General features: G+C 35.0%; 1 protein-coding gene across 1 annotated transcript in view; it reads left to right on the plus strand.

The window, feature by feature from the left end:
* The window catches only part of LOC148281425 (putative chitinase 2), a 41966-nt gene extending 20575 nt beyond the window's left edge, over positions 1–21391 (plus strand). Inside the window, exons 2-9 of the mRNA XM_088226713.1 lie at positions 6602–6766; positions 8621–8816; positions 8911–9007; positions 11591–11806; positions 13989–14180; positions 15882–16015; positions 17137–17312; positions 19232–21391. Of these exons, the coding sequence (XP_088082839.1) occupies positions 6602–6766; positions 8621–8816; positions 8911–9007; positions 11591–11806; positions 13989–14180; positions 15882–16015; positions 17137–17312; positions 19232–19548 (1493 nt within the window). The 3' untranslated portion in view covers positions 19549–21391. The remainder of the gene's footprint in view (positions 1–6601; positions 6767–8620; positions 8817–8910; positions 9008–11590; positions 11807–13988; positions 14181–15881; positions 16016–17136; positions 17313–19231) is intronic.
* The last annotated feature ends 1552 nt before the right edge of the window (positions 21392–22943 follow it).

A 22943-nucleotide genomic window follows, 5' to 3' on the forward strand; every position in this document is an offset into this window, starting at 1 on the left:
TTAACAAAAGCAGAAAAATTAAAATTATGATATACTACAAATTAAAAAGGGTATGAAAAATACTTGAAAATAACAGAATAAACAGAATACTAGGCATGGAAATAAATTCAAAATAAATGTTTACATTATGCAATCTGGGAAAGAAAATTGAAAAAGTTTAAAAATTACATGGATGTATACATACATACTGAACTAGTACAAAATAAAATCATTTTTTTTAATTAACAAAATATGCGCACACCCAATACAGGTTAATTTTTTTATCAAAAACGTTGAAAAAATTGAAATTATGTAATAAGCCAAAAAAAGTATATAAAAAGAAAAAAACACAAATAACATTTAAATAGTATTAAAAATTACATATACAAGCAAAAACGGTGAAATATTAAAAGGTATATGTTCAAGATGCGCATTCTCTATAAACTAACATTATTTATTCAAAGTACTTCTGGAAAAAATAATTCTTCAATTCGCACGTCCTGTTTCTATATTTTGAAATAGGTACTTTAAATTTTTGTGGCAATTTATTAAATTCCTTGAAACCTATGTATTGTAAAGATCTAGTACCAAACTTCGTAGACTTCACAGATCCAATATACATATATATTGTTTTTTGATCGAGTACTGTACCGATGGATGTCTCCAATGAAAGCTGGCTTTATGTTACTGTGCATTGAGTCGAGAGTAGTATTAATGATAGTGTCAGTTATCTCGAAATAGGAAAGTATGCTAAAAGGCATGATTTTTGTTTCAAAATAAATGTCCCTTACATGAGTATCATACGGTAGGTGAAACACATTTCTGATCGCTCTATTCTGAATAATCTGCACCTCAGAAATTTTGCTCTTAGTTGCAAAACCCCAAACACAGCATAGGTATGATAAATGCGAATGGACCATAGAAAAATAGATTGCTCGAAGCAGCGAAACTGGAAGCATTCTCTGAAATCTGTACAGTATTCCAGCTACGGGGACAATCTTTCCCTTCACGTGCTCAACATGTTCATTCCAAGTAAGCTGCGAGTCCACTAACAGTCCCAAGTACTTAGTGCTATTTTATTTCTCCAGACGATCAACACCAATAAAGACATCAATAGATTCATTACTCTTGTTTCCAAATAGAAGGTAGTGAGTCTTTTTTGCATTCAAGCTCAATTTATTTAAACGCAGCCATTCCGCCAGATGTAAAACGTCACTTTCAACCATCTTCTGTAAATCTTGTTTGTTTTTAGTGTGATATAAAATAGTCGTATCATCTGCATAAAGCTGTATTCCTCCTTTGATGCCCCATTTTGTCACATCGTTGATGTATATAAGAAATAGCAACGGACCGAGTATAGACCCTTGATTTTACCGCGACTTTTGGTAAAATTACGTAATTTTACATCCATAGTCAAAACTACGGGACAGAGATGTTTGGAGGATCTTCGTGGACCGACGGGAGCGGACATGGAATGTTGATGAGTTTGTTGAAGTTTCTGTTGTACGCAGTTCAGTTATGGTTTAGTTTCTAAGGCTGAATCACATTTTTTGTGCTCTAGTTAGTTTATTTTTTACAATACTATCTCTTATTCTTTTAAATGATGAAATTGTATTTTTTCAATCTTTAAATGGACATTGGAATAACACTTGTATAACTGACTGAGCGGCGCGCTGATCGGTACAATATATTACTTAACCGAATTATCTCTGAGTTAAATTAAATTAAATTTTAAAAATAGTTACTAATATTTTTGATATTATTTTTTGCTATTATTTTCATGAAATTCTAGTAGGGTAGGCACTGCTTATATGTCTTTATGGAACGCACGCCACTGTACAATAGTATACTTTAAAAAAAGATACGACAGTATGCGTCCCAAGAAGAACGTAACTAATTACAAAATTATGTTTTTTCTTCGTTGGAACTAAAAATATAACAAACACGTGTTTTAGGGCCAGACCGCGAAACTTCAGAGGAACATTCCACGTGGTAAACTTTTTAAAAAATCACACTAATTTTTATCCAAAAAACATTTTTTGTCCTTAATTTCTTGGACCAGCATCCCTTCTACAAACCACTACCACTCTCCTACCCAGCCGCTTCCCTTGTCCGCGTCTGGTGCGTATCGCTTTGTTGGTCAAATGCGTTTTTAACCTCATTTTTTCGTAGGGGAGGGGTAGGGATTTGTAGATAGAAGGATGCTAGATAAATAGAAAGATTTCCAACATTTGGAATTATGCAAAAAAAAAATATTAATATTTTTTTTTGAAGTTTACCATCAGGAATGTTCCCCTGAAACACAGTGTATATATTAAATACATTTAATACTCAAAATCGACAATTTGTGGGTTACGTTACTATACGTAGGAGGGGTCGAAATGTAGGCGGAAGTATGTAATATATTGCCAAAAGCCCACAACCTCAAAGTAATAAAATTCAGTGGATCAAGTTGATGATGCAACGATTTTTTTAATTATTGCCATAAAGTTTCTTATAGGTCTGCAAAAAAGTCCCAACTAATAGCCGTGTTAAAAAAACAAAAATAAACAAACCATTAATCTATATCAACAATATTTTGAGTTTGTCCAAATTTTTGTAGACAAGGACTGGATTCAACTCCCCGGGGAGCTGTTTATATTAACATTTTACAACAGAGATGAAGAACATTCAAGAAAAGGTAATATAGAAGTCTAGGCATCTGCAGGGCTTATGACCTGTCAATGGCTGGTTTAAGTGGCCACTTTATATATATAGGCAGAATGGTGAATGTTACACAGTGTGTAAAGTGGCCACTTAAACCAGCCATTGACAGGTCATAAGCTTTGTAGATGCCTAGACTTCTATATTACCTTCTCTTGAATGTTCTTCATCTCTGTTGTAAAATGTTAATTAATCTATTTTGTATACACCATGATTGTTGTGACACACGTTTTGTAAATCGGAATCATGTTTCCAATAATCATGTGTTTTTCGTACCATACGACATTCTGAGGCATCCAGATTACTCACTGAGCTGGATATGCTCTCATCATCACTATGGCTGCATCTTACGACCTTATTTCCCTTAGTAGTTTCACCACTTTCTTCACTTTTAAAAGCGTTTTTTAAATATATTAATTCTGCTTGTGTAAGAAAGGGTTTTTGGCGTATATATTGCTGTGCTATATTTAGTTATAAAGGTGCTAAACTTGCTTTGTTTCTTTGTTGTTCTCAATATGTGTTTTTTTTAATGTTAATATTATTTATGCCCCGAATTGAGTTGTTATAACGCCCGGGAATGTAATTCAACGTATTCTACTTGTAAAATACTTTGTGTTATATGATTTATTTATATAGCGGGGCACCATTAGTGTGAATGGGCTTTGTTTTACACCTGTTGGTAACAAAACCCGCCGAAAATTCGTTCCTAGAGACGTGTAACGAATCCGATTAATAATTTATGAATGGATTTTCCTCACGAGAGGCGAGCTTCCTTGTGTTTTTATGATACATAGGAACTTTCCGTCAAACTAATATGAAATAAACAATGTTCTAAGCATGTCCAAATGTTTGTAGACAGGCTGGATTTTCTCCCCAGTAACTCAATCACAAATAACTATCGGCGTGCTAATGAGCGAAGTGAAACCCGAATTGTGTTTCCAATAATCATGTGTTCATTGTACTTTACGATATTTTTTAGGCATTCAGATGTTTACTAACTGAGATGAATATGTCCTCATCATCTGCGTGGCATGTTATGTTAATGACCTTATCTCCCTTAGTAGATTCACTACTCTTTTAATTCTTAAAAGCGTTTTTTTATATATTTATTCTGCTTGTGTAAAAAAAGGTTTTAGGAGTATATATTGTTGTGCTATATTTAGTTATAAAGGTGCTAAACTTGCTCTGTTTCTTTGTTGTTCTCAATATGTGTTATTTTCTAAATGTTAATATTATTTATGTCCCGAATTGAGTTGTTATAACTCCTGGGAATGTAATGCAATGTATTATACCTGTATGATTTTTATATCAAAAAATAAAAAAATTGTGCCGTTTTTCCGAAGGGGTAGGCAGAGAGGATAAAACGCTATTTTACTACGTCTTTGCCAACAGACCTCGATTCCTCTGCATTCACATAACTTAGAGAACACTTTCCATTCCTCAACATAGCACATCGATTTTCAGCTAATCCTTTTCCATCCAAGCCGCCAGACTTCGGAATGAGCCATCTCTTCATATAAAAAAGCCTTCTCTAGCCACCTTCAAGATACGCCTGTACCTCAATCACAAATAACTATCGACGTGCTTAAAAACATGCTAAGCATTTGAGCGATCACAATAAACAATAATGAACAGGCTTAAAATATCGGTTTGTTTTTTGTTTCCCTCGTAAATAAATACAGTTCATTGGCGAAAAATCGGCGTTTACTATAAAAAATAATACAATACATTGCATTTGCAAAATGGTAAGGAGTATCTAATACAAAAAAGTGAAAATTAAATTCAATTACTATGGCGACTGCTTTTCTTGACATTTGGCTTGCCAACAGCCGGCTAAATGCAATGAATAGCGTGATAATAAATAAATAAATAAATAAATAATAATAGCAGTTTTGGAATATTTTCCATATTTACGTCGGAGAAATTGTAATATGTGATTGCGCAGCAGGATTATACGTCGCGAAACGTAAATATTTTGACATTTAATATTAGGTGATCACGGATGTTGCATTGTGATCGTGAATACGATAAGCAACCATGGGGAGAAATTATTATCACGTCGCTTGTATATATTTGTGATTGAGCTACTGAAACATTACTTTACATCGTCAGAATCCTAACTCAGAAATTTTTAAAGCTAATATGTCCGAGTCTTATCTCCTCTTAAAAAAACAGCTGTTATTTTTAATTAATTAGGTTTTTTTTCATAAATGTATCTTTTGATTTCGATTTCCGTATTTTAGTACAAATTTTTGACCAGTCTATTTTTTGGTTGGCTGGAAGATATTGCTTTAAGCAATAATTCCGCCAAAGTACTTTTTCTTTGTACTTAAAGTGTCATTACTACTATTACCATCACGTCAATTCCCCGTAGGGGTAGGCAGAGGGAATGGACTGCCACCCACGTCTATCCTGGCATGCATTCTACATTATCTTCTACCACATTTATACACCTTGTCATCATACATGCCCTTCGGTTCTGTCTGCTTTTGACATAACCAGATGATTTTGGTTTATCTGATCATGCCACGTCTTCCTTGGTCGTCCTCGTATCACGTTACCGTTCATTTTCGCCATATATACTTGTTTTACCTTTCTTTCATCGTCCATTCGTTCTAAATAACAAAACTTAATCTTATTTATTTATTTATATATACGCCCAATGGGCATTTTTATGGACACATTTATGCATAGAAAATTATTATAACAAAATTGGAAAGACTCAATGGTTTATAGTAGACTTTGTGGGAGTGGAAGCGGGAGAGAGGTGTTTATAATTGAATTTGATTCAGTGATCGTTTGAAAGAAGACAACTTGTTATCAAAGAAATCAAGACTGGTATGTTTGTTGGCAGACCTGAGAATTCTGGGCATAGGGGAATTAAAACCATAGTTAGTTCTATGGTTTTTTCATTTCATTTATGTTTGCACCAAACAGGCCAGGAGGCCTAATTACAGTGGTGAATTGCATCAAAAAACACCCAGGCTTGAGAAAAATCACATTTTAAATTTTTGTGTTCTCACCGGGAATCGAACCCGGAACCTTCCGTGTGTGAGTCAAGCGTCTTGACCACTCCACCACGGAGGCCGCCAAAGTTCTTTCATACCGCCGCGTTATCGGTATGAAAGAGTAAGTTTTCTTATTTTTATTTTTTTATTTTATTGAAATAAACGGCACTTAGTGCCTTTTACATATTAGTTACAAATACAATTAAATATACATACATGTAAACATAGTTATAAGTAATACAGAGCATTTAAAACAATATTATTAATTTAGAAAGTCTAAGAAATATAAACTATATAAAAGAATAAAATATTACCAGTTATAGAATTATCGATAAAAAAAGATAATTTGGTATTAGAGATACTTTGAACCAGTTAAAAAAATAACTAAGAAGTAAATTTTGAATAACATTAAATAAATATATATATATATATATATATGTATTATTATTGAAAACTAATATTTAGGTAAATAGTATATGTTTATGTATAAAAGTATATAATGATGTAAAAAAAATGATAAAGAGAAATATTTTTTACTTATAAATTAATTAAGAAAAGAAACGAAAAAAGAAAAAAAAAAAACACTAATACACTAAAAAAAAAACACCACTTATCAATTATACTTGACTCAGATTTACACTCTCGCCTGATTTCATCATTTGTAACCATGTCATACATTGATTTTTCCACACATTCATCGAAGAGATCGCATTTCAACCGCATTCACCCGGCTTTAATCCTTCCTCTCTACCAGTTCCATGTTTCAAGTTTCAAATAAATAAATATCTTTCAATTGATTTATATTAGAAAAATTTTCTTCATGCGTGATTTGAACAAGCCTCAGACACGATGGAAGATGATATTACACCTTATCTTTAGGAATTTGACTGACGTGGATATTTACTTTCCAGGACCTGCCCACGACAAGGTGGTGGTGTGCTACGTCGGATCCTGGTCAGTCTACCGACCCGACAGAGGGTCCTTCTCCCTGGACTCTGTGGACCCCAACCTCTGCACTCACCTGGTGTACGCCTTCGCTGGGCTCAACGCCACCTCTTCCACCATCAGATCCTTGGGTAAGCCAACAAACAAACAAATTAACAGAGCAACAGAGAGGGAAAACAATTTTAAGAAGGGAATATGGAAGTATTGGCAATTACAGGACTTATGACCTGTCATTAACTGGATTAAGTGGCCACTTTACACACTGTGTAACATTTTAATTATTATTTATTTTATTTAGTTCTATGATTAACATAGTCTAATATATATTTACAACACAATATTTACATCTATACTTATTCTAACATTATTTATCACTATTATACACTTAATATCCTAATTTATAATATTCACTGTTTCATATGTACATTTTCATTAATTATATTCACTATTTACACTATATATTACCTAATATTTTTCACATATATACTTTTTACATTTCATTTTAAATATATTTAGATTTATTTTTATTTATTTAACTTTTTGTAAATTATTTGTACAAATGGCAATTTCTTCCAACCAACAAATAAAATAAAAGTTTTATCTTTATGATTCAAGTTACAGAACATATTCAATAGAAAAAAAATATTAAAAAGTTAAAAATATATAAAAATAGAAATAAACGTATGTATTTGTTTGTAAATTACCTTAAATCAAAACTATTACTCAATGGGAAAAAGGAAAAAAGAATAAAGAGGAAAAAGGAAAGGAGGAGAGATTAAGGAAGAGAAAGGAGATGTTTCTTCAGACGTGATTTAAACAGAGATAATGTAGTAACATATTTGATGGTGGATGGGAGATGATTCCACAGTGGAGCCGCATGGACACTATATGAGTTAGAGAAGAAAGAGGAATTGTGGATGGGTATTAAGAGAGTGCCTTGAGAATTAGAACGAAGAGGTAAACCATGAACTGATAAACGTTGAAAGGTTTCACTCAGGTATATAGGAGCGTTAGGACTATGAAGTACATTGAACAGAAGTGAGAGGGAGTGATAGTCTCTCCGCTGTCTAATTTTTAGCCATTTCAGTTGCCTGCGATAATCAGAAATGTGGTTATATTTCCTAAGACCAAAAATGTACCTTATGCATGTATTCTGAAGTCGTTCAAGTTTATCGAGTTGCTCACAGCTTAAATCAGTCATGGAAACATCAGCGTAATCTATTTAATTTTTTATGCTTTCTGGCATTTCCTCAAATAATTGTATTCCCTTGTACATAAGGCAGACCATTGACATTGACCATTCTGCTTGCATAGCACTGACCCCCATTTCTTATATGAGAATAGACATAATCGTAATTACTGTATTTGGGGAGGTGTTTGCGATAGATTGTTAGTAAAACTATATTCAAATACCCATTTATTAAATTGCTCTCCGCCACATATCCTTTTTTTGTTTGACAAAAAGTTCCGTGGACTCAGCATCAGAGACGTCCACCGTCCTCGGCGAGTGGAACGTGAATAAATCGACATTTGTAATCTGGCTTTTTGTATAAAGATTTGTATAGGATTTTTACACCCTCAAAATGGCGACAGTTTATACGATATAATGACGCAACAAAACTTATTTTTAATAAAAACGAGATATTGAGACTTAGAAGAAGATTTAAGCATTACGATAAACTAAAAAAAAAGGTCGTACCATATTTACAAATACGTTAAATGCCTATTCGAAAAATTACTGTTTTCAGTGATTTCATAATCTTTAAGAATTTTTTTCACTAACTTACAAGATAAAAATAAAATAACAAAAGATATTGAGCCCTAGAAAAAAGTTCAAATTTTGACAAGGTATTTTTAAAATTTGGCTAGGATTACTACAAGTACTTTAAATCTCCCATAAAAATATAACATTTTAGCATTTTTCAGGCCACTCCCCCTTAATCAGTAGGTACCACTAAACCTTAATTTTGAGCTGTAATTTTCAGATCCCTGGCAGGACTTGAAAGACAACTATGGCAAAGGTAACTTCGAGAGAGCCACGGGCATGAAGCAGAGATACCCCCATCTCAAGGTCACCCTGGCTATCGGAGGGTGGAACGAGGGTTCCACAAACTACTCCAAGATGGCCGCCAGCCCCAGCAATCGCCAGGCGTTCGTTTTGTCAGCCGTCGATTTCCTCAAGTAACTATCCTTTTAAACGACAAAAAAGCAAACGGTATCCGGGTCTTGAACAAGTTGAAGAATTTGTGTGTATATATATATATTTTTGTTCCAGAAAATACAACTTTGATGGCCTGGATTTGGACTGGGAATATCCTGGAAAAAGAGGGGGCGCTCCGGAAGACAAAAACAACTTTGTCTCCTTAGTCAAGGTTTGTCAAACTTAAGCCTGTAATAATCCAATCTTCGGATCTGCTGGCCAAGCGAAGATCTGAAAATGTTTACTTAATAAAATAACGCGTTCCTCTGTGATTGGTGGAATGCGTAATGGATGTCTCAATCACATATCTAAAAAATACCCATAAACTTCAAATTATATTTTTATTTTCAATTTTACAAAATCTAGATTGCGCCAAACTAATCTATATATATATATAAATGAATTGCCGTGTTGTGTCTCGGCGATTCATACACAAGTATTTAGGTATTAATGAAAAGTATTTTTCCTTTTATCCGGACAGTTTTTGCACGCTTTTACTATAGCCCTTAAAATATAGCATGATTAGAATGACAGTTGTCAGAAAAACTGACGACATAACTTTGTAGTAACTTCTAAGGAGTGATTTATATTGACACACAAAAAATAATTCGTATTTGGTATGTTAATTTATTTTTTTATACAATGCTTGACATATAAATCAACATAAATATATGAAATCAGCTATAAAACTAAAAAAAAAAAACCTAATTATTAACGATGTTCTTACAAGGTTACATCATTTTGCAAAAACGTTAGAGATGACAAATTGATCAATGTAAATCTATTGAATTAAAAAATAATTCATTTGTTACATCATGTTGTTCGTGAAAAAAGTATAAATGTCTTATTTTTTGGTTAATAATGAGGAATTCCAGCCCAACCCGGAATTAAATTTTAAAAATGTTTTCGTGTACACGTGAATATTTAAACATTTTGGAGTACGATGAAATATCTCAAAAACGCACGCAAAAATAAATAAAAAATGTTAAAAATAATATTCATTTTAAAATCGTAAATAATGACTCTCCTTATATCTACGTGTAGTATTTCCGGTTTCCGCTTTAAAGCCCCCGCACCTTGTAAGGAACGTTTTGACCATAGAAATAAAAGAGTATAATTTGTATAATTTGACATTTCAACCAGAGATTATGTCAACTTTCTAGGTTTTTCTAAATCGAAATGTTCGTAAAAACAACCATAACATAGAAATGAGCAAATTACGATCAACTAAATGAAGTAATCAAAGCAATATTCCATAGATTCTTGTCAGTTTTGTTATTGGCTGGAGAAATACAACTTACCGCGGTCAGTAAAAGTAAGAACGCCAACCGTTTCATGACGTCACTACTGAAAAGTGACACACTGATTACAGTCATTTGGCGCGGTATTTGATAAATGTAACTTTAAATAACGCACCAAAAAAAATATTTTTTTTTGCTTAGTCAAATAGTACGCCAATAGAAAAAAAATTGGAACAATGTAATTCCTCATTGTATTCAACACACTATAATAGGCTTGTTTTTGCGTTTTTATATAAATTTTCGGAAACAGTGTTTCATGTTTGCATGAAAAAACTGATAAAATCGATTTGATCGGTACATGATCAGTGATCAGTAATTTCGCATAACTATTGACATTAGTTTGACAGCTGTCATTTTAATCAAGCTAAATTTTAAGGACTATACACAATCAGGCATTTTTCTTTTCAGTAGTGATTTTTTCACGATTTTGATTTGAGCACGACGAGGCCTCTTAGCCAATCATATGAAGAGATACAACAAAAAACTTACCCTTATTCCGAATAAATAAATAACTCAAAAAAGGCAAAAATAAATAACTTGTGTCCTTATTTATGAAAAAACGTTTGCTGAAGCTTGTATCAGGCAAGCCAACTTTCAGGAATTTTTTTTTTTTGTTTTAAACAACAATCTATAAGCAAGTACCTAACGTCTTTTTCCTTTTATACGTACAGTTTTTGCACACTTTTGCGCCACAATCGGTAATTTTTCTGGTCGTTCTTTTTTTGTTTAGAATTAAATGTCAAGGTCACGTCAAAACCTGGCTGGCGGTTAAAGAATGACTAAATTCGCATTGGTCATTAGTTGAGTGTCATAATTTTAGACGGCTCAGGGTAAAAAGTGGTCTGACTTTTATTCATTAACACGCATTCTCGTATTTTCTCCGTGGATTATGGCACTAGAGTAGTGATTTTTGCACGATCTTAATTTGAGCACGACGAGGCCTCTTCCAATCAAATAAACGAAAAAAACGATTGCTCATCCAGCTTATAGCAGGCAAGCCAATGTTCGGGAATATTAATAATTTTTAGTTTTTGAATTCAATCATAAACAAGTATCTAGGTACCTACTTATCAATGAAAAGTCTTTTTCCTTTTATACGGACAGTTTTTGCATGCTTTCACGACACAATCGGGCATTTTTCTTCATATTTACTTTGGTATCGAATTAAATGTCAAGCTCACATCAAAACACTGCTGGCGGTTAAGGAATGGCTAAATTCGCGTTGGGCATGAGTTGAGTGTCATAATTTTAGAAGGCTCAGGGTAAAACGCGGTCTGACTTTTCTTCAATTCACATATTTTCTCCATAGATTGTAGCCTTTGAGTGGCCTTAGTACGGTTTGGGTAGATAGGAAGGAATTGCCTTAAGGCAATATGCCCGCCCTATTATGTATATAAAGTGTTAAATAAATAAATAAACTGTTTGTTTTTTACAAAGTAAATATTTCATTCCAGGAGCTGAAGAGCGAGTTTAAGAAACACAACTTTATACTTACGGCCGCCCTGGGGGCGAGCAAGGAAACCATCGACGTGGCTTATGACGTCGTCAAGCTATCCGAATACCTAGATCTGGTACACATGATGTGCTATGACTACCACGGAGTGTGGGACAAGAAGGCTGGTGCGAATGCTCCCCTGTACGGAGAGAACGACAGAGATGAACTGACAGTAGTAAGTATTTACTTTTGGCATACAATAGAACCTTTACGTCATATAATATGGAGTATGGTATAATCGGATGGGGTGGTGCGAGTCACTCAGTTTTAAATAGTGTATTTGTTGCACATAAATCCATAATTAAAATAATACTCAGAGTCCCGATACAGACATCTTCTTTTTCTAGTGCCTTGCCGGGTCTCCCCGACGTTGGCGATCACTACAGCGAAAGCATATGTATCTGTCCTACGCTACTTTTATTCTTCGCAGCCAGGACGACTGCTTATTGATGTACTCGCCGTAGTGATTCCTGGGAAAAGATGACCTGAGTGGTTTCCCGTTGCCTTTTCTGGTGGATTTTTCTGTCGGGATTCCCTTCCCTTAACTGGTTGGTTTTGGTTTTGGGGCGCCAAAAACTCGCCTTTCATCCTCTCGTTATCTGCTGTGATCACACCGCTATGAGTGTAATCCCATTGCCCAGAGTTCGCGACGTGGACGCTAACGAGTTTGACTAGTCAGTAGTGTTGCCGGTAGAATGCAACTGGGCGTTCGCAGCATTTTATAGAATTGCATCCTCCAGCAAGATGTGACTCACTGCGACCCTACTGACAGTTTGAACCCCTAAAGATATATTCCACAAATCGCAACTTATGACACCAAAACAATTATATGCTAAAACAATACTCACTTACAGATTTATAAACTACTCTTACTCAAATGAAAGACATAACCCCTACAATACATCACATAAAAATAATATAATCACTAGATCCTCAACACAAAGACAACTTAAACAAATACAAACTAATACCACTTTCGGACAAAGGGATTTTGAGTATTATTCAATTAAAATCTTTTAACTACTTCCACTCCGTATTAAAAAAATTAATAACAATAAAAATGTTCAAAAAGGCTATAAAAAATGGATAGTGGAGCTAGGTAGAAGTAAAATGGATCGTCTTATTCGCCCAAACCAATATTGAATCAACATATTACAACAGAGATGAAGAACATTTAAGAGAAGGTAATATAGAAGTCTAGGCATCTACAGGACTTATACCTGTCATTAGCTGGTTTAAGTGGCCACTTTACACAATGTGTAACATTCACCATTCTGCCCATATTCAAACATCTACATTCTTTCGATTCTTTAATCTGTTGATTTCTGTGAAGTTAAAGAGCTGAAACTTTTATTTGTGCGAGTGAGATTCATCTGATTGAATTATTTCACCTACATACTAGGCAACGCCTGAAAATCTTATTTTTTCAATTTCTATACTTCTTCATGAACCAGGTGGATTTATCAACAATTGCCTAGTATGTAGGTGAAATTAGCAGCAGATAATGAGAGGGTGAAAGGCGAGTTTCTGGCGCCTCCAAACCAGAACCAACCAGCTATTGTAAAATATTGTCAATATTGAATCACATTATTAAATAAATATGATTCATTCACGAACGTAGAAACTATTTTTCTCACAAGAAATGACTGAAGTTCAATGAATGTAAATAGGTGCGAAGGTTCTCACGGTCACTGTTATCGATAAGTTTCTTTTTTGGGTGATACCGTGTGTGTTAAATTTGTTCCGACGTTCCGGCTACCATTGCAGGAGCCACTTTCAGGGTAAACTGAGTATTTTGTAGAAAAAAAGTATGTGTTTGAGTACTAGTAATGTGTACCGTGTCACACTGTGAAATTTGACCCTTTTGAGTTATAATATATTAAATATCCCAGCGGTCTCCACGGTGTAGTGGTTCAGACGCTTGACTCACGCATGGAAGGTTCCAGGTTCGATTCCTGGTGAGAACACAAAAATTTAATGTGATTAAAGCTACTTTTTCTGCCATCATTTTTTTTTAAATTACACCACAAACCAAATACTCACCTTTTTTTGTTTTCTCGGAAAGCTATTTTTTTTGCCTGTCAGTTAGTATTTTTTTTTATTTATTAAACCCTATTTCCATCTAGCGGCCGACCTGTGAAACGTTAAACCAAATTTTATCTAATATTCGAACCATTACGATTTCAAATCAACTCGCTCATGAAAATTTTTTCACCAGCCCGTACAGGACAGACGCAATCAATCATTTCTAGAGTAATAATATATGGATTGTCATCAAAATGCGACGGTTATCGAATATTACAAATATGGGGGTTGACAAATATGTTATGTTAAAAAATATTTTATGACCATTCCAGGCGTTTACCACGGAGTATATGCTGAGGTTGGGTGCTCCGGCTAATAAGCTTGTAATGGGGGTGCCATTCTATGGCAGAACCTTCATCAAGGAGGCTCCCGCTTCTCCCAACGTGCACGTTGGGGCGTCGACCCAAGCCCAGGGCTTCCCGGGCCCCTTCACCAGAGAGGCTGGCTTTATGGGGTACAATGAGGTAAGAAAATACTCCTTTCCAAACTCTTCAATCTAAACCATGCATTTTAAAATTCAATTTGTATATCCTGTTCTACCACCTTTACCGTCGTACTCGTCGATATTATGCGACAAAAAATTATTATGCGAAAATAAAATGGCTCTAAAATATGGTTGGCGTCTGTTAAGTAAATAACAGCATTTATCGATACTATTCCTGGCCGATTACCTTTCGTTCCCATCCTTCCTTTGACCCATCCTTATGATACCTACCTAACATCAAGATAGAAGATATTTAAAATTAGAAGATTCGGATTTAGAACAAAAACAAAACAACATTTTTGACAAACATTTCAAACAAAACACATAAAATCGGTTTAAAAGTGGTTGGAATTGACGCGCGTCGTTAAAAACATTGTTACATTTTATAGTTCATTTTGTCATCCAGTGCCAGAAATTGAAGAACATTCAGATCATATTAAAGGTAGGTGTCCATTCCATGTTCCTATCCTTTCTCAAATATTTCCAAATTTTTTAAAAATTTTTTTTTTCGTTTTAAAATTCGTTTTTCATTTTCAGTCCGCCTTTTCGTTAACAGCGTCCATAATGGCTCACCCTCTCACTTCTGTTCACTGCACTCCATAGTCCTAACACTTTACTTTACCTTTGTGAAAAATGTCAATGCTTATCAGATGATGGCTTCCCTCTTCGTTCACAAGCATGCTCCCATCCATCATTGCTCCTTCTTCACAAACTCGCATAGTGTCCATACGGCTCCTCTGTGGAATCATCTCCCATCCACTATCAAAGATGTTTCTACACCAACTTTATTTAAATCTCGTCTGAAGAAACATTTCTTTTCTCTTCTTTTTTTATTGCTTATTTCCTTTTGAAGGGAATGTTTATTTATTTATATGGACATATCGAGTGCTCCTCATTATCAACTTGGGTCGTTGAAGCAGAGCATAATGCTCTAGCAAAAAATACCTGGTCATCACCATGTGAAGAAACTGATAAAATGATTAAAATGCATTCTCTACACTCGCGAAACATTTAGAATATCACCCCTGGGCCTAAACCAATGAACACATGCTAGCAGATGATGTAGTTTCGATATCTGCTTGTTATTTTCTGAGATTCATTGTTAGTTTATTTTTAAGCCTTGACAAAATACAGTCATGTTCTGAAAACCGGTTGGCATATTTCAGTGATTTTGTAAGTAAATATGTGCCTTGTCAGGTCCCCCCGATGTTGGCGATCACTACAGCGAAAGCATCTCGGTTCTCCGCTACTCCGAGGCAAGGACAACTGCTTGTTAGATGTACTCGCCATAGTGATTCCTGGGAAAAGATAACCAGATTGGTTTCCCGTTGCCTTCTCTGGTAGATTTTTCTGTCGGAGTTGCCTTCCCTTAGCTGGATGTATTGATTTTGAGGCGCCAGAAACTCGCCTTTCATCATCTCATTATCTGCGGTGATCATATCGTTATGAGTGTGATCCCATTGCCCGGGATTCGCGACGTGGACGCTAACAAGTTGGACTACCGGTGGAATGCAACCGAGCGTTGCAGCATTTAATAGACTCACACCCTTCAGCGAGATGTGACTCACTGCGACCCTACTGGCAATTCGATCCCCGTTGTTTTATTATATTATTTAACATGGAAAATCACAAAGTTAGTGCTTATATTAATTTTATAAGTATTGTGTAATTTCTTTTGTAGATATGCTTGGAGTTGTCAAACACAACTTCGGGTTGGAGCAACCATTGGGACAAGCCTTCCAAGACTCCGTACATCGTGCGCGACAACAGGGTTATTATGTACGACAATCAGAGATCCCTCGCCGAGAAAGTCAGGTAAATTACAATTCATTTAATTTAATTTCATTGTTTGCACCACAACAGGCCAAGAGGCCCAATTACAGTGGTGAATTACATTACAGAACAACCAGGCTTGAGAAAAATCAAATTTTAATTTTTGTGTTCTCACCGGGAATCGAACCCGGAACCTTCTGTGCGTGAGTCAAGCGTCTTGACCAATCAACATCACTTGCTTCGAAAAGTAGCGTGGATGCTTGGACTAGAGAGGTAATTATTCTTATGCTGATATAAAGTCCATGTTAAATATTTCTAGTCTATTAAAACGTAAAACTAATATTGACTCCATAAATATGTTTTTTATTTATTTATTTTTAATTTTTAATTTAATTTTTAATTTTTTTGTTTTTTACAATAAACATAACAGGTAAAATAAAGTATTAAAAAAATAAAGCATAATTACATAGCAATAAAATTCATATTAATAGTACACAAAAAAATCCCACAAAGGCATGGCCTTTTCATGGGTATACAAGAAAATGTAAATGAATTTTGCTCCTAAAATAAATAATGCACAGTTATAATATTTTTGTGTAACATAAGAAAGAAAAAATAAAATATTCTGTAAAAGATTATATGTTTTTTTTATAGTAATTAAAGAAGGAAATAAAAAATACAAAAAAAACACAAAAATATTCCTTATTATTTAAGGGCAACAAAATATATCATAGAAAAAAAGAGCTTATATCTTTAGTTTGAATCCAGGATAGTGCAAATTTTGAAAGTTTGGAATCAATGAAAATCAGTAAATTAAATTAAAAATTAAAAATTTTTGGGCCAATAAAATATGCATGTCTCTGTGCAAGCCTCGATTTACAATGTGGTATTTCTAACACACGATTCCTTCTTTGACTTGATCTATTTGAATTGGTTGTAAATAAATTTAGGTTCTAAAATATATATTTTGGTTTGATAGTCTATAATATAGATAGTTTATATATTTATAAATAAAACCACTGAACTAATTAATTGTTCATACGCGCCATAAAACAGTTTACAGGGTGTGAAGTTGTATTGTTGAGTGACAAAACTAAATAAAATATATTGAAAGTATTATTGCTCGAACCAGGATGGAATATTGATGTTTATATCTGTAACAGGTTTGCCCTATCTAAGAAGCTCCGTGGAGTGATGATCTGGTCTATAGACACTGATGACTTCCACGGAGACTGCTCCCCGGAGACGGACACCTTCGTTGACTATTTGGAGGACCTTCAATCCCTCAAGGCCAGTCCGTTCTACCAGAGTGCGCTTCCTGAACTTGACCTGGCCAAGAGTAAGTTTTTTTTCTTTAAACAAATTAAGATCGGTGTAAAATATAAATACATTTTTAATTAACTAATTAATCGACCGATTGTGGTTCCGCGGATAGTGTTGCGGATTCAGGAGTCTGAGGTCCGAGGTTCAAATGCCGCCTTACCACAACTGGTTTCCCATTTTCTAATACAGTTTTAAATAATGTCGTAAACGACTAAAAGAAAATGCCCTACAAAATTCAATTATTTGGTAAAATCATAATTACTAATATATTTATTTAACAGACACTGTCGGAACACTGGAAATACATAATTCGATTTGTTATTTATTCACCATGTAATAAATACACATTAAACAGCAACCTCTTGTCTTCTGTCAACCTCTAACTGGGGTAGGAGCTCTAACCCTTATCAACCTAAAGGCGGCCTCCGTGGTGTAGTGGTCAAGACGCTTGACTCCCGCACGGAAGGTTCCGGGTTCGATTCCCGGTGAGAACACAAAAATTAAAATGTGATTTTTCTCAAGCCTGGTTGTTCTGTAATGTAATTCACCACTGTAATTGGGCCTCCTGGCCTGTTGTGGTGCAAAAAACTGAAATGAAATGAAATGAAAAATCCTACTGCACCTCGGGATGCTAACAAACGGATGATGATGACTTTAACTCTTAAAACCCCCTGGGTCGGAAAAAATATATGTACATGGTTGGTGGTGGGTCTAATTAAACCCACTTTTTAAAGGTTATTTATTTATAAATACGCCCGATGGGTATTTTTAAATACATATTTATACATAGAAAATTATTATAAAGAAAAGTAGAAAGACAAAATGGTAAATAGTAGACTTTGTAGAAGTGGAAGCGGGAGAGAGGTGTTTATAATTGAATTTGGTTCAGTGATCGTTTGAAAAAAGACAACTTGTTATCGAAGAAATCAAGACTAGTATGTTTGTTGGCAGACCTGAGAATTCTGGGCATAGGGGAATGAAAACCATAGTTAGTTCTATGGTTATCGGTATGAAAGAGTCAGTTTTGTCTGAAGTTTCTAGTTGGGATATTTCATTTTATCGAGCTCAGTAGTTCAGGCGCATCAAAGAGTTAGTTGAGAATTTTAAATAGGACTAGAAGGTCGGATTTATTTCGACGGTCTTGAAGAGAAGATATATTTAAGCTAGTTTCTAACTCATTATACGTATATTGGTCTCTGAATAAGCCCAATCTCCAGCCTATCTTTCTCAAAAATCGATGTTGAACTGATTCAATATTCTTGATGTGAACATCATAATATGGACACCAGATAACAGAGGAATACTCTAGGTGCGGGGGAACTAGGGAACAGAAGAAAGTTTTAAGGGTATTGATATTTTTAAAGTCAGTTGTGCTTCTGTTAATAAATCCAACGAGTTTTAAGGATTTATTGATAACATGTTCAATATGAATTGTAAAAGAAAGTTTAGTGTCAAGTATAATACCTAAATCTCGTATAGTAGACACAGATGATAATATTTCATCGTTCAGTGAGTAGCCGTATATGTTTGGATTTTCCAGACGAAAAAATCTCTTAACCTTGCACTTACTTAAGTTGAGATGTAGATTATTGGATGAGCACCAGGTGCTAAAAGACAGTAAATCAGATTGTAATAGTGAACAATCGGAAGGGCTGTCAATCTCTTGCCTCTTAGGCAATTTTTTTAGTTTTTAAATGTTATTATTTGTTATGTTATTTAATTATCAAAATGTTCTCTGACTCAATTAAGAAGACGCGTCGTAAAAATTTGTTTTATTTTTCGTGATTTTCTTATACATATTATATTCCAAAATATCCAAACGCACCGAAATTATTTTACATATAATCAATATTTTATAGTACTTCTGGGTCTAATCGGACCCATCTCCGGAAGGTATAAATTAAATTAAATTTTATGCTTTTTAATTTTTTTCAGGTAGCAACACAACACAAGATTATGCTAGCAACGCCATCAGCAACGCATACCAAATTCAAAATGGCGTCCTAACCTTAGTTGTGCCCCTGCGAACAACCGCGAATTTCCCGCTCTTGAGGACTCTGAACGAAGCCATCGTCCTCGCAGAGCAAGAAATACTCATCAAGGATGCTTTCGAGAAGAAAATTAAGGAAATCGAAAGGGAAAACGAGATATCAAACTCAGTCAATGCCGCCAATCACCTGTCAGATTTTGGAGGGAAAATGGGACTCGTTTGTTTCACAGTTCTAATTTCTCTTACTATGCGACAGCATTAAAACATTTGAAATATGTATCACAATTCAATTGTTTTCAATGTTTAAAATAAATGCTCACAATGTATCGTCACAAATACAGCGGTGATTTTGTAAAGCCAATGCCAAATTTTTAATTAGGATTTGGTTCAATTGTAATATTTCTCATTTTAAATATTACAAATGGGAACATTTTTTTAGAAGGGAAAATAAATTTTATTTTATTTCATATTAAATATGGTCAATGCATTTACAGGGCTTTTTACCTGTCATCGGTTCGTGGTAAATTTAATTTAAAATTATTTGTTTTTAACACTATTGATTCCCCGACAAGCCGCTGCCGATATCCATAATCAGTCGTCTGAACAAATCTTGTCCCTTCCCCCTCTATGAATAACGAATTAAGCTTCCCGCTACTATCCGCGGGCCTGTTATAGGTCTTGTCGGATATACAGTTCTGGTGGCTTCCAAAAGGAATTACTAATTTCGTCCAGTCAGTGAAGAACTCACTTCTCTCTTTTCCTCAATCCAATGATGTACATATTATGGACTTCTGGATCACCTTCTTGCTACTCAATTACAGAGTGCTCCTTCGGGCAGCTTTTCTTGTTCGGCAACGAGCAATTTTTTGTAGGCTTAAGCCCTCAGATGTTGTGTGCGTGGTATGTGGTGGGCAAGCTGTTGTGTAGGGCATCACCAACAAGCCGTGAAGTTGACAGGGCGGAACACCGTTTTGGCCCGCAACGCGTAACCCGACGCAACGTCAACTCGGACAAGTAATTAAACCGTTCACCAGCTCCTCGCCAGTGTTCGCTATTGTAAATTCCTTCTGTACAAAATGTAACTTCATTATCATCAATTTCAACTTCACGGCTTGTCGGTGATGCCCTCGACACTGTCATTGGCTAGTTTTCGTGATATTTTTTTTATTTGAGTCGCAGAATAACTAAACCCACTCTGGAGACTACTAAAAACAATTATTTTACAATACCCCAAAGAAACCAGATCAATATTTTTTAATCGGGTTGTGGTCCTGTGGCTAGTGTCTCGGACTCACGGATCAAAGGTCCATGGTTCGAATCCTACTCTACCCCAACTTGTTGGAAATGGCCTTCAAAATTAAACATCCTAAGAATGCAAATATTGCTTTTACAAAAAACTTTACAAACCTAAATTTGTTGCTACAGAGAGAGAAAACAAAACATTTTTGAGAAGGGAATATGGAAGTCTAGGCATTTTAACGGCTCACGACATATCACTGTGTAACATTCTTCATTCTGCCAATGTTTAAACATCCACATTTCCTCAACTCTTCCATCTGTTGACTTATGTAAAGAAAAAAAGCTGAAACATTCATAATGTGGGTGAGATTCATCCGGCTGAACCATTTCATCTACTAGGCAATGCCTGAAAACAGTTTTTAAATTTTTTACTTCATCTGATCAGTTATTTTAATCAACAATGTCTTGCGTATGTCCAAATGTTTGTAGACAGGCTGGATTTGCTCCCGAGGTTTAAGTAACCACCTTCACTATTTGTAACATTCACCATTCTGCCTATGTTTAAACGTCCACATTTCCTCCATTTTTCTTGGCTTCTGTGAAGTAAAAGAACTGAAACCAGATTGCAATAATAAATTATGTCCCCTTTTTTTTTCATTTCTCTAAGTGCCTTTTGTAACTCTATAATTGAACGCTCGCTACCAGGAGTTGCTGTGTTTGTTCTATTATTACCCCAACCATCACAGAATCGTACCTGCATTAAAAGAGCCCTATTGAACATTTTACATTACATGTTTTTAATCAAAATGAACTTGTATGATACAACTTATTTTACTATATGAAATATATTTTTTATTACATAAAAACAGGGTTATTTTTTCATGCTGTTATTTTCATTGTTTTCAGGTTAAAATTGTGAAAAATTGATGTGTGGTGGAATAAAAAATACAGTTCTGTGTGTTAAATAGAAACGGAATCGTTTACTAGTGTTTTTCACTCGATAACAACTGCTAAATAACAGGTGTATTTGATTTTAAATCCGTTAGAGATCAGTCCACTTCGTGGTTTACAGGTTAGTTAATTCTCCTACCATGCCCTAAGGTCCCAGATCTGATCCCCATTAATGTCGGCATGATGTATAGGGTGATTTAATAACGGCACCTTTTTTCTCAGAATTTCCCCTTAGCTTTGCTAAACGCTGTAAAAACAAAATACGCAGCAGCGTTGGGAGGATCATTTCCGCGCTTCTTCTACAGGTTAAATCACTAAACCCAACGCTGGCTGATGCGGCAAACTTCCGTCGTCATCATCAAAGTACTTTCGAAACGACCCAAATTTTTACCGGACACGGAGCTATGAGAAGTTACCTATATAGGTTTAAATGAAGGAATGATGACTATTGTCTCAGAGTATCGAACATCTGTTATTTCAATGCCTATTTTTCAGTTTACAACGCCATAATCTTGAAGCAAAATGCAGGAAAGATGGAATATCCTTAACAGATATCCACACTGTAGTTAAAAGTAGTTATCACGCGCCATTGTTCTTGGACTTTGCAACAATGGTGATTGGACTCATAAAGGTAATAAACCAAATTCAGTGACCATTTCCAAGACAAACAAAAACGATTTTTTCCGAGTACCTTAGCCTTGTACATGACACATAAGGCTACTAAATACAGGGGTCCAAATATATATATTTTTTTAAAATAGGGTGATTTTTCTGCAATATTTTGTGGCCCCGGATCTTGAGCACAAGAATGATCAACTTCATGTATAAATGATCCTGAAATGCCATCAGAGTACAAATGCAGTGTAGAATTACTTAATAATTTGCACCGCATGAGAAATCAGGAGCCCCCCAAAAGAGTGTTGTTTAACGCAATGGTCGGATGGTGTTTTGGCAATGTCGGGCTCTGGGGCAACAAAACTGGAGAGAGCTGAAACCTTTATCACGTGGGTGAGATTCATTCTGCTGAACCAATTCTTCTTTTACCGGTTAGTTTATTCAACAATGTTTTGAGTATGTCCAAATGTTTGCAGACATGTTGGATTTCTTCCCTAGGGAGTTAATCAGAACTAAATTTGTTGCAACAGAGGGAAAACATTTTTGAGAATGGAATATGGAAGTCTTACAAAGCCAATTCCAAAAAATGCTTAGTAAAGAAGTTCGTGATTTCAAAGCTACATCGCATTTTACAGGCGGACGGTTAGAAATGGGTATGCGGTCGACCAGTTGACAGCGGTTGACGGTTTGGCCCCCCATGAATGGTGGATACCTCAGTCTCCCATCGAATCATCAAAGTTTACTATTAAATCTGCTCAGGCATATTAAAAGCCAAACAAAGAACAGGGCAATCAATAAAAAAACACCAAACATTGCGATATATATCAGTTTATTGCAATATTTAAACATTAG

This window comes from Micrasema longulum, unplaced genomic scaffold, assembly GCF_059751315.1.
Source record: "Micrasema longulum isolate JH-2025_06_02 unplaced genomic scaffold, ASM5975131v1 h1tg000462l, whole genome shotgun sequence".
NCBI classification, from domain to species: Eukaryota; Metazoa; Arthropoda; class Insecta; order Trichoptera; family Brachycentridae; genus Micrasema; species Micrasema longulum.